Source organism: Haliotis asinina, chromosome 14 (assembly GCF_037392515.1).
Source record: "Haliotis asinina isolate JCU_RB_2024 chromosome 14, JCU_Hal_asi_v2, whole genome shotgun sequence".
NCBI lineage: Eukaryota > Metazoa > Mollusca > Gastropoda > Lepetellida > Haliotidae > Haliotis > Haliotis asinina.
The window spans coordinates 9,142,046-9,162,132 of NC_090293.1; the positions used below are offsets into that span (position 1 = coordinate 9,142,046).

General features: G+C 40.5%; 1 protein-coding gene across 4 annotated transcripts in view; it reads left to right on the forward strand.

Moving 5' to 3' along the window:
• The window catches only part of LOC137262287 (ETS homologous factor-like), a 29,547-nt gene extending 12,481 nt beyond the window's left edge, over window positions 1-17,066 (forward strand). For all 4 annotated transcript variants that reach the window (XM_067800101.1, XM_067800102.1, XM_067800103.1 and 1 more), the window contains 5 exons: window positions 4,540-4,669; window positions 12,635-12,787; window positions 13,311-13,532; window positions 14,628-14,826; window positions 15,689-17,066. In XM_067800101.1, coding sequence (XP_067656202.1) covers window positions 4,540-4,669; window positions 12,635-12,787; window positions 13,311-13,532; window positions 14,628-14,826; window positions 15,689-15,791 — 807 coding nt within the window. In that variant the 3' untranslated portion in view covers window positions 15,792-17,066. The remainder of the gene's footprint in view (window positions 1-4,539; window positions 4,670-12,634; window positions 12,788-13,310; window positions 13,533-14,627; window positions 14,827-15,688) is intronic.
• The last annotated feature ends 3,021 nt before the right edge of the window (window positions 17,067-20,087 follow it).

A 20,087-nucleotide genomic window follows, 5' to 3' on the forward strand; every position in this document is an offset into this window, starting at 1 on the left:
TGTTTTGATTATAATGATCAGATGCATCTCTTGAACTTTCCCAGTTGACTTTGTGAACGATTGTTTCGATTGTTACTGGTCTGTTATGTAGTTTCATTTTCAAACCGGTAATCGTCTCCGATCAGTGGATAAACGAACTGCTTGGAAACTATACATACACGCATAATGTGGTAATAATCTACCAGAATGAATATGTTTTAATACAAGCCTCCTGTACATATTAATTTGCCTGATATCAAATTTACAATGATCCTAGCATTTTGAACGATGACGCATGAACACCAATGTCCCCGCAAGTGATACTTTCCAAATATGGATATTTTCCTCACAAATGACACGCCTTAGAACCAACTGATGTTGTATCTTTATCACGTGACTTATGTGGTTATTTATCTCAACGAGGAAACTTCCGTTTTTCACCGTTAAGGAACTAACTGCGATTGGTGGTATGAAAACACAATCTCTCATAAACGAGGAAAATATATTCTCCAAATTTGATAACAAGGAAACAAATTGTTTATGTTGTACTTGAACATAGTAAATTCATATCATTTGGAACGCCTGTGTAGTGTATATCATACTCACTGGGTATAGTATGGTGTTTTGTCCAAAGTCTATCCTTACTTCAAGACTGCCTCAATACAAAAAAGATCGAACTGATCTGATAGGTAGGTGAGTTGATGGATAGAGAGACGAGTGAATGGATAAGGAATGGGGGGTTGATGAAGAGTAGACGCAGGCAGATCGGTATGGATAGACAGAGACACAGACTATAACGGGATAGTAGACGAGTGAGTGAGTGAGTGAGTGAGTTTGGTGTAACGCCGCTTTTAGCAATATTGCACGAACACCACGGCGTGGGACAATAGAAATAGGCATCACACATTGTATCCATCTGGGGAATCGAACCCGGGCCTTCGGCCTAACGAGCAAACACTTCAGCAACCTGCCTACCCCACAGTCCCGTTTCGTCACCCCCACAGTCCCAAGTAGACAACGAATGTGAGCTACAAGCGGGTTGTGAGGCATTTGTCCTATTCACATGACACAGTAGTTCAAAATAGTGATTTGTTTCCCCGAACTATTCATAATTCACAAACTTGAATTATAACTCCCCATTTTCTTAATAAAAGCCTTTGCAACGTAAAACACAATTCATGACCATTGTTTTAAACTTAATGATTATTTTTTGGAAAACCGCCTATGATTTCATGAAGAAAGAAGGATACGATATTCAATTAATTGCGATAATTTCATAATAACGACGAACTGCTCACATCAGACAAGCTTGTGGGTAGATTTACCTCGTGAAAATAAAATACAATGGGACGGTGGGGTAGCCTAGTCGTTAAAGACGTCGCTCGTCACGCCGAAGACCCGGGGTCGATTCCCTACACGGGTAAAATGTGTGAATCCCATGTCCACAGTCCCCCGCCGTGAGATTGCTAGAATATTGCTAAAATGGCGTAAAACCGTACTCGTGATTGAATTACATAGATAGTACCCGAATAGGTGGGAAGGACCTGTCAGATCGTATCAGAAAGGTTGTCAGAAGGGTTGACAGATCGCAAAAGGAGAGTAAGAGAGAAGGGGGGGATCCTATCAGATTGAGTAGAAACGTGCAGGCACATCGTAGCAGAAGGTATAGCTAGGGATAATCAGATCGTATCCGAAGGGGAAAGTAGAATTTCATCTAAAGAGTAGCGGAGAATAGTGAGATATTACCCAGAAGGAGAGCTGGAGTAAGCCATACAGAAGGGGATAGCTGAGGTTTCAAAGAGAGTACCAGGGGATACGCAAGATGTCACCAGAAGGATAGCTAGTGACAGACAGATAGTACCTGGATGGGTAGCTGGTGATAGGCAGATAGTACCTGAATGGGTAGCTGGTGATAGACAGATAGTACCTGAACGAGTAGCTAGTGACAGGCAGATAGTACCTGAATGGGCAGCTGGTGATAGGCAGATAGTACCTGGATGGGTAGCTGGTGATAGGCAGATAGTACCTGAATGGGTAGCTGGTGATAGGCAGATAGTACCTGAACGAGTAGCTAGTGACAGGCAGATAGTACCTAAATGGGCAGCTGGTGATAGGCAGATAGTACCTGAACGAGTAGCTAGTGACAGGCAGATAGTACCTGAATAGGCAGCTGGTGATAGGCAGATAGTACCTGAACGAGTAGCTAGTGACAGGCAGATAGTACCTGAATGGGTAGCTGGTGATAGGCAGATAGTACCTGAATGGGTAGCTGGTGATAAGCAGATAGTGAAAGACCGGTTACCTAGGAGAACGGAGGGATACCAGTGGGTTAATAGTACCAGAAAGGGTAGCTGGGGGCATGTAGATAGTATAAGGAGGGCTAGCTAGGGATATCCAGATAATATTACAGGATATAGCTGGGAATAGGCGGATAATACTACAGGGGTAGCTAGTGATATGCAGATAGCACAAGAATAACAAGTGGCAGGCAGATAGTACCAGAAGAGACAGATGGGTATTATCAGGTAAAACCAGAAGGGGTAACTGGGGATAGGCAGGTAGTACTAGGAGGATAGCTAGTCATAGGTCTTTAGTACCAGAAGAGGTAGCTGGGGATATGCAGATAGTACCACAAGTATTATATTGCAGAAATACACATAAATTTGCTTGGCCTGCAGATGTGCAGATTGAGAGTATTTCCCTTGCCCAACGCCTGCACATAACCTTGCAGCAACATATCCGTTGTCTGTGGAGCAGTGAAACGTCAGTCAGGTGATGAGTAGGAGGTACACGAGTGATCGAATCAAGACCATGCATTCTTTTGGTTTGGCACGATGACACATCAGATATGAGGTTACTTCTACAAGCCACTAGGTAGTTTTAAGTTGGATACTCCTGTACATATGTAGCTCCCCACCCCCAACGGAAGGCCAAATTCATTCAGAATTGACGAAAGGGTAGTTGTGTCTATGCCTCTAGCAATATTCCACAGTCTAATGCCAGAATCTGGCTCCACACCATGTACCTAAAAGTGGAATCGCTTGAAATGGCAAAACCCAGTTTTCCAGGCCTGCCCACCGTCTCACGTTTGAAAACTTACAGTCACATCTAATTATCCGGTTTGAGTACATACATGGAAAAATAACTGTTGTAAAACGTGAAGGCCAGAGAATACACAGTCACGATTATCCATCGAAAAAGATTCTGTTTGGTGTAGAAGGTTAATGGACGGTGAAGACAGGAAGGATAAATGCGTATTAATCGTAACACCGAGATTTGACGAAACAGTCACATATTTATACAAATTATACGTGGGAAAGGACACCCTTATCCTTTTTGTGAACATGCAAAGTCATCAATGATTCACATGGTCCCCAAGAAGATGTGTTTCGGCGGGAAATGTACACTGCTGATAACCTGGCATTGAAGTCCTCAAAGAGTTGTTACCTGATGCAACTTCCTGGTTGGACTGATCTCAATAATATAAACTTACACCAGCTACACATAGCAAACATGAACATGGAACACAATGGGTTTTAACAACTGCTCTCTGTCCCGGTAAGGCATTTTGTGCAGCATAGAACGGGCGGTGGGTAGCCTTGAGGTTTAAAGGGTTAACTAGTCACCCCGAAGGCCAGTGTTTGATTCCTCACGTGGGTACAGTGTGTATTCCCCATGTGGGTATAGGGTGTGAAAAAGCTATTGTATTGCTAAAAGCGGCGTAAAACCCAACTCACTCACTCACTCAGTATAAAACACTAAAAAGTCTGTCCAATCTTATGCTGAATACATTCTGCGAAGTGTATCACCGGTACATGGTTTATGTCTAGTAGTAGATAGGCGAAGGGCGATTAGTGCAAAGTAATCAATCCAGCGACTATTACAACCACCCTTTACTGCATTAATAGTTACTTTCACGCAGTAGTTCATAATGGCAATTCAGGCTTTCAATCAATAACATCACCACTTGCCTTACGAGTCTTCCATCATCCGATGAGACATTTTTTGCAAACTTTCACCATTCACTTTCTTTCGTTATCTGTTTTCTTTAGTGATTGATTTATTAAGTTAGTAGGTGAGTTACATTTTACGCCGCTATTAGCAATATTCATGTAATATTTCGGCGAGGAACACCACTTGGCTACTCCTCCGCCCATAGCTTAGTACAAGTGCGCGCATACACATAGGCACTCGCGCACAAACATACGCACACTCAAGAAAGAACATGCACCTCATTAGAATTCATCGCAGTGAAACAAGCATATCATTTCGCTTTCTCACCAAGCTTGTACTATGACATACGTAATATATCATGATTCACATTCAGTGCGCGATCTTTTAACATGTGTTTAGAAACCCTAGCTGGAGTATACAATGACATCACATTCATGTCCCCCATGCATTTACTACACAATATACACGGCTTAGCTGACCTAGCCGGTGAACTTCCTCCTTGCGTTGATAAGATAATATGAACTGTGTACTGCCTGCTCATAACACTAGCAGTCGGTGGTTGTGGCACACACATATGATCTCCCTACTTTGGCCGGATTGTTTCAGATTACCCAGTATCCGTCTGAACAGTACCTCAGCTACCATCAGTACCACCCGACCCCACAGGATTACTACAGAATGGAGTACCTGAAAGAGAATGACTTTATGAATACTGACATCCATAACAGCATTGATGGTAAGTATTGGTTCTCTGAATGAGTCCACTCTTGAAGGAAGTGTCAAATGGTCGGTTTCAATGGTATCAGGTTATACTGAGCAAGGAACGATTTATGAACTTTTGCAGACTAAGATCCATAGCACGTTTGATATGACCTAATGGCTCGATCTGTGTCAGTTGAGTACATTGACAGATATAAGCGTACACATAACGGTATTTCGAACGCACTCTTCATTATGAATAAGTTTGTATGAGCAATGGACTATAGTAGGTTCAGTCATCTCAGAAATGGGTTGACGGATAGGTTGAGTATTGTTGCCATTACTAAACCTCTGCGACAGGGCAATTAGATTCTAGTTATCTATTTGACAGTTTGGTGTGTATATGTGTTTCTATATTAGCTAGGGTGCACTCGCAGTTTAAGTGCTCAGATGAATAGTTTCCGCACTCTCAGATGCATCGAAACTGTTGAATTTCCGGAAGTGATGATCAACACAAGGTTCAAATGCTAGAGGAAGAGTTGGGCGGATGCAAACATATGAATATATAGAGAGACGTGTGATGATGGCTGGGGAAAACACGTGTCGTGAAACATACAAAATACAGAAGTGATGTCAATAAGATCACATGAATCGCTTAAGATTCCCAAGATGACCCTCATCACTACATGGTTCCACGTAGTAAACGACCTTGATCTTCATGCTTGATCGGATTCAAACGAAAGTCCACTAACAAGTCTGCTATTGATATCCCATAAATATACTCACTCCCATTAGCTATGTGCAAGTTTGTCATTTTTTGCATTTCCATGAAAGGCTTATGTGTGCATGGCAGGTGCAGTTATGTCAGATAGGTCCCTGGAAATGGACCACATATATGGCGATCTGAGGCGGCACGAAAGGTCAATGAGGAAAGGTCTTCAGTATTATCATCATTAATGAAGCTATTTATTTATGGATGTAAGTGATATTGTCCTGGGTTTGTGACTGCAATATATGGCAATAGACTGGAGCCATATATATCATTTCGTTGTTATATAGGCATGCTCCTACACGCTTGATAGTCCATTGTACAGAACAGGGTGATGATTGGCACCCGCAGAGTCGCTGCGTGTCATCATATGCTTCGTCAGTGGGATGTATCGATTTTGCATTGCATTATCCCCGGGGAGGTGAAAATGCTTTATGAGTACAGTATGCCTAAAGAAGCATACGAGTAGGTTCTTGTCACCTGCATGTACAATATCAAAACGGATGTTTATGAAAGGTATTTATGGGTGTTTGGGTTTATGAAGGGGATTGAACTTTATTATTGTGATGGTTATATATGGGGGATACACGTACACGTCAGAAATAAAAATGATGTAATCTGTACGATGTAAAGCCACATGTTTAAGTATGTCTGTAGGTGTTTCCATGCACTATCTTTCTGGCAACACCATACCGTCAAATATACGGCAATCACTGGCAAATCAAGAACACAGCACAACATATCAGACACTAACTCATATAGCCAGACAGAACATGGGGTGAACGTCTGCATGCCATGTAAACTGCAGTTTGTTTACTTAACGACTACACTAAATTGCTCTTCTACATCTGTTTCAATACGTGCTTTGTTTCGTCCTGGCATGTGGAATGCTGTTTCAATGAACCCGCCATGTTCAGGTCTCAACCAGTAACTACAAATATATCGATTTATCATAACTGTCAAGTCCACAATTTCTCATTAACTTACGAATCGATGTTAACTATATCGGGGTATTTCGATAGTCCATAAATTGTGTACCACTTATTTGCTTGTGAATTAGAGGCAGTGTATTTTGTGTTCCTTGTGGTGGGGGTGGAGTGGGGTAGGGTTGGTTGTGAGTAGGAGTGGGGTGGGGGTGTGAATGAGGAAGGGGTAGACAGAGGCTATGTTTAAGATCAAGTCTACTTCAAGACATTATCTGAATAGAGCAGCCGTATGTTTCTGTAACGTATGATGTTTTTACACACCCTACCGCCCTCCACCCTGCATCCATCTTACCCACCCAGTCCCCAGTTTCTACTTACTCTGCTAAAATCACCGTGACTATGACGTGTGACGTATTGAAAACAGGAAGTGACTGTCACATTGTCCACGTCCGGGAAAAACCCACATTGTCAAATTTGTCACCAAAATAGTATATATCACTCAAAATATCGCTACTGCACCACGCGCATAGTTTAGTAATGGCGTCTTTTAGTTAATAAACTCAGGGATGCATGTCTTCTGTGCACGATCTAATAACTTCTCTTTGTTGTTTATTGCTACTGATTAGCTCTGAAACATTCGGATAAAGTACAAACACAAGCCGGTGTCCATAAAACGTGTCATGTATTCGTTCAAGGTCGAGTAAGCAAAGATAATTTATACAGATATTCATTTATCATTTATATGCCATTAAAATCCCACGTGTCTCATGTAACCCTTTACAATGTTTTCTAACTACTGTTGATGATATTTATGCATTATGCTTAAACTGTAGCATAATTGCATGGGTGCTTTGAATGTATTGTGACATGCAGAATGCATCTATAACAACCCAACACTAGGGTAGAATCAATAGGCCCTGAGTTTTATGAAAGTCTGATTGGGTCTTTCGAACAATACTTCAACGAAATCGAAAAAGACCACAGTTCAAAGTACGAATCCCTACTGCTAGTACTTGGTGTCCACGGTGTTTTTCATAACACATACCACACGCCCGGTGAATAATCTTATGGTTCTTAAATTGGGTTCAACAGTTTTTCACAGTGTTCTTTAGAAACGAGTGATAAAAAGAACTGCGTACCTCACCGAGTATAAAATGATCCGTTCTTCATAACACACGTTCTAAATCACTCGGTTGCTGAGAGTACGCGTCTGCACTTGACAACATAAACAGCAGTGGATAGAGCGTTCGACCGGAGAGGGGAAGGTCGCCGGTTCGATCCCCGGTCCCTGTCTGGCGCGCGGCATTGATGAGTACAACAACGACTGGTCGGATGGCATAATGTATACTGTGTCTGAGTGGGGTATTCATGCTAAACTGCGACATGATATCTCAGTGGGCTCCCACTATAAAACCACCGTAGGTCTGGGACAAGCAGCCACACATACTCACACACATACAAGTGCGGCGTTGAACCCTATTTTGCTTCACCTAAAAACGTTGTCAAATCATCGAATGATTTTGTTAGAAAGGATTAGACCATGAAAGTGATATCAGTGTCAACAGTACCCATTTCGTGCGTGTTTTGGTTTTGGGTACAATCATTCATTGCTTCCTGTTGTTCACCAGTTTACATGCCTTATATTTATTTAAATCGGTTCATCGGAATCATAAAATGATCTGCTGGAGACATTCCACTTCCAAAACAAACATATGAAAAAAACTGAATCAGGAAGTTAGATAGAGTAAACAAGTATTGTGAATTGTTCAACTGCCTTCATTTGATTGGCTGTTTATCCATTGTCGCTGTGGGTTTAACATGTTTGGAGACTGTAAACTACAAAACATACACTACTGGCGCTGATCCAATCTACTTTTTAAACGGTAACTTGACCTAAAAGTTATGCGTCGACTGTGCAGTGTACAATTGGTTGGTTGGCTATTTATAGCCGCACTCGACAACATTCCACCTATAAGACTGGGGTCTGTAAATAATTGAGTCTGGAGCAGGCAATCAAGTGATCAGCAGCATGAGCATCAATCTAGGATATGGAACACTGTGACATGTGTCAACCATGTCAGCGGGTCTGACCACCCGATCCCGTTAGCGGACTTTCACGACAAGCATGGGATGCGAAAGACCATTTATGGTTACAGTTAGTCACCGAAGAAGCTGTTTTTTATCTAGTGATAATCCTGTGTTAGTGTGTTTCTAGATCCATGGGATTAATAAAGGTAATCGGATTGTGACTGTTGAAACTCATCATGGTCCGTGTATAGTGAAATATATGATGCACTGAAACCTCTTGGGCCCTGTTTGGTATAAAGGGTAATTGTAACAAATGCAAGGAAACCCTTTGCGCAAGAAAAACAGATAACAGGCAGTATAAGTAGCAGATTATTATTGATAAGATTCCAACTACATCAACCGCATAAGTTTGTAAGTTTTGAAAGTCATTCACAAACACATTCTCTTGTTATAGGAAGTGTACACTTGAGATTCAGACATGGTGTAGGCATCCCCAGGGTGATTATGCCAAGAAGTTTTATTTATGAATCATGTTTATCGATGATCTAATCTCGTTCAGCAGTTATCATATACCCTTTTCTCTTTCATGACTTTCCCAATCTGAACTCGAAATAAAGGAAACAATTCAACCAGACCGCCAGCCTTTACCATTGATTCAGCTTTGTGCACACAGTTTGAGAGTGACAGTAAACTCAATACAAGGCTATGCGGCACAAGGGATGCTTTCTCCTTTCCCATTGTAAACTTTCAAAAGCTCATATTTCACATTCTCTAAAGTACTTTTAAGCATGCCCTTATTGCCAAGATTTCAAAGAGCGTCATACGGACTCTGGTTCAGAAGGTGTTCAATCAAGGTTACGCCATAGTAAAGCTTTCAAAAGATGTTATGGAAGACATATGGAATACATATGAAAATTTGATGCATCAGTGACAAACATGATACCCCATGCAATGATATCCGGTTGTCACTTGTCCCATTCGGTCTGAGTTGTTCGACTGACTTATATATACGTAGCATCATCACGACGTAGTGACCGTTTGTGATAGTTCTGTCTTATCTCAGAATGTTACTCGCGCAGTTGGCTGATGCAAACTGTAATACGCTTGTAATAATGTCGTATAGTTAAACAAACACAAATACCAAGCCATTGTGGAAATGTGCCATGTACTCCAGAAATGTCCTATACCGATTTACCTTTACCAGAAATTCCTTGCATGTGTTGAAGGGGATTTGGCGCTTTTTATTTATGGATATGGAACGAGTTTCATTAAGAAACCAAAACAACACTGATCTCGACCTGTATGAAGAGTGGATAGCACTATCTGATCGCATCATGCAACTTCAAGTTTTCTTCCACTGATGTTATAACTGAAATATAATTCAAACCGAGTTACGCGCCTATCGATGACTGTATTTAAAACAGTGTCAAAGAAAACATCAGTTATGTATGTCGGCCTTTTTATGACTGAAAATGTTATCAATATGAATCAAACATATTACTTGTGGTGATTCACACTTTCATAAATCGTATCACTTGCTTCATTAGGTGAGATTAAACTGTATAGGAACCAAAAGTTGTTCCAGAACACCCAGCCGTTTCAGGGAAAGATATTCATTAAGTGTAAACCTTAACACAAAGTATAAACTATTGAACCACCCTTCTAGAGCGATTTGGGTTAAGATTGCACTTTCCTAAAGAGATTGTAAAACACCACAATGTTGCCACCAATCTTTTGAGAAAAAATACAAAAAAAACTGTATGGCCTGTGAGCTTGTAATTTCACCAGTTGCCACAGCTATGCTAAGGATTGAAAGGAAATGTTTCAAAGCGTGATACATTGTCAGTGTTTCATGACAGTTCAGTGATTTAACTCCTGGTGTTTTATCCCTCGACGTGGTATCTTATCACACATATGGCTGAATTTGTACACGAAAACAAATACCAAGTTCAATATAATCATTAATAGTCATGTTCTATGAGAAAGTTACTCATTAAACAGTGGCATATCGTGAAGTTACTCCCAGATAAGCCGCTATAAATTCCCCGGGTACTCATGGTGGATAACACAATCCAACGTGAGAGCCCTCTATACCAGTGTCCATGCACCTCGTCCCCGCCATATTGGACATGATCGACGTAGGTGAGTGTGCTTCCATTCTCAGATATCAATTAAAAAAGGGTACAGCAACACTACAATAATATTACACAGTTGAAGTCCAATGTTTGCATTCTTGAAAAAATCTTCTTCCTGGTTGAGAGTTTTAATCTGCACGATCAGAGTATTTGTCCACACATGGGGGTTGTTTCATTGTACGAAGCCTTAACTAGGAGGAAAATCCTTGTATTTGTTTTCGTTTCCTTAATGCTAGTTTGAGGAAAACTTGTGTGACACAATTCAAACCAGATGGCCGTTGTTTCTGTCCAAATGTTTCTGTTTCCTTGTGTGCATCTTGCGACATGTTTCATTCTACATTGGGACTATCAAACGGAAGGAATAACGTATCATCATACACTGAATATTCAGCTGAATACAAGGTATAACATTTTATTTTATTATATTACGAACGCATACCTTTCTTGCCAGGATATCATGAAAATCTGTCTACTAAGTGAAAAAGTTGCTTCGCCATCATGCTTTGACATTATTGCTAATCCACTGGCTATCAATCTTTGCATGACTTCTTTTAACCACATATTTTGCCAGCCTCATTGAAGTTTCTCTTTACATTGCTAATCAGTAGGCAGGTATGTTGCTTCTGCCAGTTCGAAATTTTTACAAGTTGTATCAGACAAAGTATTGTGATAATCTGTACCGCATATAACCATACATCGGACCGTACTGAGCCCTCCATGGAGTTACAGTCCAGCGTTATTTGGTGATAATTTTATATACTCCGTTTCAAATTGCGGCAGTTGTTTGTTCTCGCAATAACTTGGTCCATGTAGACTTTGTTTTGGGACCAAATTAGCGATGTATGTTCTTGTCACAAGATAGCAAGTTTCCCACCGCGCGTATTTGCGATATAGTAGTTCTTTTGTAATTTTGCAATATGAATCACGAATGCATGTAAGATAAAAATGAACTGCATGTTTCGGATTACTCTCCTTAACATGTTGACATGTGTCGTATCACTATAATGTCAGCATGCCTTTTGAAATTACTTGTGGCGAATTTAGGGTTTTATTAGCCCCATGTCGTCTTTTAGTAAACTGGGTCGGTGACTGAACGCGAGTTATTATCAATGGGCACGATGGAGTGAATTCTCCGGCTTTTATTGATACATATTATATTGTTGAATGATTTCTTTCGCAATGCTCGGGTCTGAATAACTTCCATGAAATACGCCTGTTTTCTTATCGCAGTTTTCAAAGAGGGAATTATTTAATATATGTTGGTATTGTTGATGCTGTGTCAAATGAGTCAGTTAGTGAGTGAGTGTGGTTTTACGCCGCGTTTAGCAATATTCCAGTAATTGTATCCATGTGGGGAATCGAACCCAGGTTTTTAGCGTGGCGAGCCAGCTCTTTAACCACTAGGCTACCCCACCGCCCCATTGTGTCATGTCTAAGATGCCAAGATACTGCTGTACAACACTTCCAGTCCAAAGTTTATTCTAGACCTATTGTACAGACGTAAAATAGTACACACGCTGGATGGTTTTAATGGAGGGAGACGGATGGGTGCCACAGTGATTGAAACTGGAATGGAGCCTATTGCATGTGTATAATATAGTGATATTTCTGGAAATATTGCCCAAACCTATATAAATTGCAACCCACTCACTCATCAATATCAGATGGAGGAAGGAGAACTGTACATGTTTTGAAACCCCTGTGTGTTAAGAAGGGTCCGCTTTTAAAAAGCACGAGATACGTTAATGAAATATACAAAATATTAATGTGACCATAGATGAGAAAATTATGATTAAATATAACATGTAGAATACCCGCATTTACCCAGGCTTATATGAACCATGCATACTGTTTAGACCAATGCCAGGTCTGTACCAAACTTTAGTCAAATATGAACCGCTTTGTGTGTCCTTTCTCGTTTTGTGATTAAGAAAAAAGTTTGCTTGAACCAGGTATACAGCACACAATATCAATGCATGGTCCATACCATGTGAACAACTTGCCATCTATTGCAGCGTCTCGCCGGAGACTCGAGTGGGTCCTCGCATGGGTACAATGTATGGAGCCCATTTCTGATGTGCTCCACGTGATATTGCTGGAATGCTTCTAAAAGCGGCGTAAAATTTCTCCCTCATCTGTTGCAGAAGAACTTCTTGGTGCGTTTGAAGGGACGGAATACACACCTCTAGCTCATCTCTCTTGGACAGACGTTGAAGACATGTCTCAACTACCTCAGTCTGAACTAATGTCTGAACGAACAGAATTGGGTTCAGATGGTGTTGATGATAGCGGCTCAGGTAGGTATCTTACGTACTATCCAGAATATTTAAACACAGAGAACAGCACATATGTGCTAAGGCATTTGTGTAAATATCTGAAACTTATGGCGAATCATCTATGAATTTCATGACAGAAATCGCAACACTGAATAAAGGCTTTCTATTCTGCTGGACGAATAGTGAATGAACCAGTATGAAACAAGATACATTCGCCTTAACTGAGTATCGCATATGCGGTGTTCCTCTCTATCGCACAGTGGGGTAGCCAAGTGGTGAAAGCCTTCGCTCGTCACTTCGAAGGTCAGAGTTCGGTTCCCCACATAGATACAATGTGTGAAGTCCATTTCTGGTATGCCCCGCCGTGGTACTACTGGAATATTACTAAGAGTGAGTGAGTTAAATTCACTCACTCACTTTATCTTACCGAACAAACTTCCTTGACTGTGGATTTATAAATGTTCAGGAAATAGATGTAGATAACAAAACTGTTTCTGTGCAATATGTGCAGCGTTATCCAAGTCTTGTGTGGTTCCTTCCTCAGATTATAGCGACCCCGGGAGTTGCTACAGCGACACCTATGACAACACAGCCAGCATCATGAGCATGAAAGAAGACGAGAACAGCTTCTACAACGAATCCCTCTACCAGCCAGAGGAGTTGTTCCAATGTTCCCCACTAAGTCAAGTCTTCGCGACGGATATGCCAAGTCATGACCCCGTCAGACCTCCCCAGAAGAAAAAGCCGGGACGGAAAAAGGGCCAGAGTAAGTTCATGGAAAGAATATCTGTTGGGCAAGGAAATAGTTGAGATTCTTAGTACTCTGTTTTGGGGATTATGTATATTTATGACATGAATACTGTTACATGTAGCATTTGTGACACGAGTACTGTTTCATGTGACATTTGTGACATGTGTACTGTTTCATTTGATATTTGTGACAAGAATACTGTTTCATGTGACATTTGTGACATGAATACTGTTTCGTGTGATGTTTTGTATGTGGAAATTGACATTCAAAACGTCCCAGACTCCTAAACATCTTTACATTCATTCATATCTCAGCAAATCGACAGAATTGGATACAGACGCCTAGTCAAACTGACATGTACACAGACTGTATTGTGCACCAACCGTTGTGGTAATAATTAGAATCACAAACAAAGTATTATTCGGTTAGTAAGAAGATATTGATAAATAAATAAAGGTTCTCATGCATAGTGAGAAGTCTGTGTAAGTCATGGTGTTATCTGAAAGTAACACAAGGAGGAATTCCGGTCATTCACGTGTACGTTTAAAACCCGGAAGCAAACGAGCAGATATTCTTCTATATAGAGCAAGCAGCGACACGAGATCAACCCTGTGTAGGTCGTACAGTAAGCATTGGAAAGTTAAAGAAACTGAGTGATTATGATTTTCTTGTTTTGGCAAAACCCGATCAAAATTTAGTGATGGAAGATGACTCCAAGATGACACCAGATACTGAATTTATGCAGTGTACCAATGTGGAGAATCAAACCATGACTTTCGGTTAAACTAGCAAACACTTCCACTACTGTGTTATATCAATTAAAAAACGGTAATCTTTAACATTTGTTACACCTTAAAGTTTAAAGTTCAGAAAACAAATCTCGATTTCTTTAAACCCAGATTCTATTAATGGGTAAAACAGCAAGCTTTCTCTACGTAACTGCTTCATTCTGGACCTATCGTCAGATTAATAAGTTTCCAAATTAGTGAGTGGTGATTGAATTGCAATATCGGAGATCTGGTATGAGCCATCTTGTTGTAGCTCTAGCATTGCTGACATGAGTCGTTGAGAATTCTCAAGCACTCTCAATTTGTTTGTTTTCCTTTACAGCTTCCAAGGTCCTTCACTTATGGGAGTTCATCAGAGACCTTCTCAAAGATCCCAAATGCAACGGTAACATCATCCAATGGGAAAACAAAGAAGAGGGTGTGTTCAGAGTCGTCAAATCATCGGAAGTTGCAACTCTTTGGGGTCAGAAAAAGAAAAACAAGAAAGAGATGACATATGAGAAGATGAGCAGGTCCATGAGGTGGGTACCCGACAAAAACGTATTAATTCATTTCACCCTTGCTTGGCTTGAAGGTTATGTGACAGTATGTACGTTCAAGATGAACCCTATTTCTCACTTGCTATCTGAGACACATTCTCTTCCCACAGTGGTTACTTGTCATTTCCTCCTACCTAACCTCTGTTCTAATACGACCCTTTCATGGTGCGAGTATTCAAGACTCGTGATTGGAGGCAATCAGATTTAGTAGTGCAATCAGCGACTTTGTTTCAAAAGTGATCGTTCGAAAGATCTCGGTAATTTCCGGATGCATCGTAAAAACTAGAACCTCTTCCCGAGCGCGATACTCAAATGTTTCTTCTAGACAGAACTCAATCATGGCATATTTGTTTCTCCACATTGCTTGCATTTGTCAAGTTGAATCTAAGTCGATGTAACACGTGTTCTGATGAGACAGAAAAAAGACAGATAAATCTGCTGCCTTTTTTGGCCGTACTATAACAGAGGTTCGTAGGAAGATATGACAAGTAACCTCTGTGGGAAGAGAATGTCTGAGACACGAGCCTTTGCAGTTGAAAAATGATAAAGCTTTCTCGGGGGGTGGGGTGTAGGCCGATCCGGAGGGAGGGTGGTGAGGGGAGGGAGGGTGGTGAGGGGTATGTGCAGGGGTGAGCACCCCCTTTTGATCTGAAAGTCATTAAATTACCTTTGAAGCTCGTTAAAACGGGTCAAAAATGAACTATGCACTCTCCTTCTTTAAAAAGATTCTATCCGTCCCTTACAAAGTGTATGATCATTTATACAACATTGACGAGTAGACATTATATGTTTATAGCATGACTAGCGTTTGCTGTATGCTGAAGCAATATTTTCATTTCATCAGGTATTCAAGAAAAGAAGGTTATTTCATCGACCTGCCTAAAAATAGTGGCTACCCTAAAAAACTTTGCTTCCGGTTCGGACCCAAATCGACGGGTTGGCAGTGACATTTTCCTAACACATTCGTGTGAACTCATGAACAGTCAAGAACCTCGACGCCATTCCTGTTGTCAGTTATGAGGAACTGTTTTTCATTGGATGAATGTGACAAAAGACCAACTTGTGGACAATCTCATTATGCTTTGTGTTTGAAAGGCGGGTGCTTGTTGATGACGTTCCTCAGTCAACCGTGGACAGTAACTTCCCACTGCTGACAATGACTGTTCAAGTCCAAGGGTGTCGATCGTCGAGGGCTCATTTCATTTTACCCTTCCATTTCCCACACTGTGTATATAACGCACTGTCAGACATGTTCATATTTTCATATTGTAATATTTTCATTTATATTTTCATAGTAAAAGCAGTCATGCTATGAAGATCAAACCAAAGTTCGACATCTGTGGAGAGATGTAAATAAGTGAAGGGATTCTGATGATGTGAAATCTGTCGAACTGTCTCATGTCACCTGTAATCATCACATTATCATTGTGCAACGAAATATATATTTCTGTTATGTTGCTAGGATCTGAATGCATGAACATCTTGTCCGACAGTGTAGGTCTATAGCATTTCAAACACAGAGGAAGCTCAGTCCTATTTGAGACAATGCAGGCATTGCCGTTCGATAGGTGTCACAAGTCATTCCATCATTTGGCCTTTCATACACTTGCATATCGTATGTTATTGAACTGTTTTGTCCGTATTCCTATCGATAAGAACAAAAATGGTAATCATCAAGATCATGGACCAAAAGCTTTATACAGCGAATGTACTCCGTACGCAAGAATCTTCTGTCATCGTACGGTTTACCGTGATTCTACTATTACGAATCCCTTTTCATAAATGATGTCTGGGACGTTCAGTATTGTGGGTTCGGATTAGCGGAATCTGTACTAAGGAGGTTTCAGTGTATATAGAACCACTTTCACTATACAACGTACATTTAGCCTTGTCTCATGCATTCGATACACTTCAAAGTGTTTCTGATTCGACTGGAATGTTCTATGGTGTCCAGGCAGCCCTGCACTGAAGATGTTTCGATTAGATCTCTGTGAGATCGATATCACTATGAGAACAGGATCTCCTTGGAACAAAAGTATGATATCATAAAAGTGCCTTATGTTTTGTTGGGTGTGGTGAGGTCGTAACAGCACACCTGAGAACTTGGTATTATTAGAGTATTTATCAATTTGCTCAACCTTCATTATGCAAACGACATTCCACTTCGACATAAGACTGTTTTCTATTTTTTCTTAAAATAAATTTATTGTTTTATTACCGTTTATCATGGTTCGAGTTTTCTATGACGATCATGTTTTGTGAAGGTTGTATTTTTTCAACACCTTAATAGTAATCTTCAAGTCAACAAATCATGTGATGGATACCAGGAACATGTACGTACGAAGTTGTGACATGCAGTCAATCAATAAAAATAACCTGGCCATCGAATCCAATATCTGCCTTTGACGATAATCGTTAGATCGATAAAGATACAATAATTCCAACTGCACGGTGACAGAACCACGCGAGGAAATATAGTGTTTTCATGTCACCATTAGTATCGATTCATTTTTATCAACCTAGCGTTGGTGTTATGACCGCACCCTACTCCATAACATAGGAGACAAGTTCTGTGACTTGATTTAGCATTCACCCCATGTGCTTATCCGATGCTATTGCCAACAAGGTAATATTTAAGAGGCCGATATGCGCACATGTTGATTTTACCGATACACAGTGCTGATTGGTTAGCTCCATCGGCGTGCGCAATCTTCATTGCATGACCAAAATGTGACGTCATATTGTTCGTGACCTCACAAACCACACCTCATTGGAACTAAAGGTTTACTATTTTTCGTCTTCTTTTTGGCATGAAAATACGATATATGGAATGTAAACTGCTCAATTATTTTGTTCCTCGTAAATATATTCTGATAACAACACACCAATATTTTCAGCTTACATAGTTACTTCACGTGGGACACAGCACACGTAATCTCCCAATGCTGTACATCCAACAGCCAGGTGGATATAATCATGTAACGCTATTGATATGAGAGTGAGTGCATTGCTGTGGAGTTCGGTTTAACAACGATCAGGGGCCCCTTTCACAAAACTCTCGTAAGCCTAAGGTCTCGTAACTTTTCTCGTAGCATTTCCACCTCCTATGTTATGGTATAGGAGTTACGAATGCTACGAGAAAAGTTACGAGACCTTAGGCTTACGAGAGTTTTGTGAAAGGGGCCCCAGAACAACATATCCGTCATTTGAGTGGACTCCAGAGTTGAACGTAGACCCGCATATTCGATGTTCTTACATGTTTCCTACTTTAATAAAACAATACAAACACGGCTCCAGTTGACAACACCTTTAGAGGGAAAGAACTGTACATAAGTATGTCGTTTCCCTTTTGAAGACAACTGAGATAAATTAGGACACGCGTTGATCCATGTGAGCACAAAATCACTCAAGATATTCAATCGACGGGACATTTGATGTTTCATTTATGTGCGATTTAATGAAAATGAAAGCAAAGAAAGAATACAGCCATACGAGTTGTAAAGGAGAGATGTGTTTTAATATTTTTTCAAATAATTAAAGGACACAAGAAATAATAATATTAATCCGTATTGAGCCACCCTATACACTCCCACTCCCACTCCCTCACCCCCACCAATGCCCCCAAGACGCACCACACAGAGAAGAGACAGATTACCCAGGTAATTATTATCAAGTAAGACCAGTTACATGAGCTCTGTGTTGAAATAGGTATGTGTTCCTGCTGTTTCTTTGATTCACGACTGTTTTAGGAAAACATATAACGTAATACCATACAGGTTCTAGACATAAATGAATAGTATTCTCCCTGGAATCAGTGATGTAGAGCTGAACTTGAAATCTATGTACAATCAGTTCACATATATACCCCTTTAACTGCGTTGTGCACTTTCATTCGGACACAGAATGTATACATGAATGTATACAACTGATACACTGTACATTCGTATTTAGATAAGCTCGTCTACGGTACTGTCGTTGAAGGCGTTCGATTTTTGTCATCACGTTTTTATCTTACCTAACACCTCAAATTCTGAACTGACTCAAGCACGAGTGTCGGATAGTACACTTAGCAAAACTGCGTGAATCAACCGATTCGAATCTTGCATCTTGCTGGTTTTGTTACGTAGGTATTGACTAAGTAAAGTCGCCACGATGTAAGAACCCTCCTTGATATTCACAGGGACTACATTTGAACGTTTTGTCAAAATTTATTTATTGGAATGCGAGGCAAATTTTTTCGTAGCTATCGCTAGATTTGGCGGACGACACAAGACAGTTATATAGTTATCTCCCTTCGTAAAACATCGGTAATGTCCGTGAATCTCATGCATGATACTTGTAGACGGGGTACACTGAAAATAATAGAAGAGCGCTCAACCAATCAAACGGCGACATTTATATGTGAGGTAAGATAATGTAAGGTGTTCATGATCGAGAGGGACATGGGCTGATGTACCGTCTATGTTTGTGTCCCCTTACCGAACACCTCCATGTTGATTTTGAACTGGTTGAAGCACTGCTATTGAATCATAATAAGGAGTAACAGAGTTGGGCACCAGCCCAAACACTATTAACACGAAGTACCAAATGAATTCCCCCAGTTGGTCTATTCCAAAGAGTAACGTAGAACGTGTTACTCGCTTGTAATCTAGGTACATTGATTGGCTCAGCCAGTCAGAAAACGTCACTTATGTGTGAGGTAAGACAAATGTGCATGTATTCCTCTTTGATTTAATATAGGCTTGTCGGTGTCATTTTCGTGGGTTTACCGGACGACAAAGTGATTGTGAAGTAAATTGAAAGGTTACGAATATGCATTCGTGATTTAAATAACTGCATGCATTTTACTGTTCATCCTAGGTTGTTCTGACTATTGGACACGACAAACACGCTTCTCTCCTCCTTTCAGTACCTGAGGTCACCCGAACCCATTTGCCTGCAGATAATACCAGACTCAGTGACATGAGTGAACTGCGATCTTGTTTTGTCCTTGCATGTTCCTAAATTCTGCATAATATTCTCGTTCAGACGTTAAGCGTCACTGAGAACTGAATGAGAAACTGCTTACAGAATATTAATTGACATGGTCGTCAAGAGTATATACATGTGTTCATGTACTTAATACAACTGGTGTCAGTATTGTTCTTTGAATGCACTTACTACAACCTTGTAAACAGCTGCTTGTTCGGAGTTGCATTTCCAAGCCTATAACAGGTTTCCAGTTTTGCATGTTTTAGCTTGCA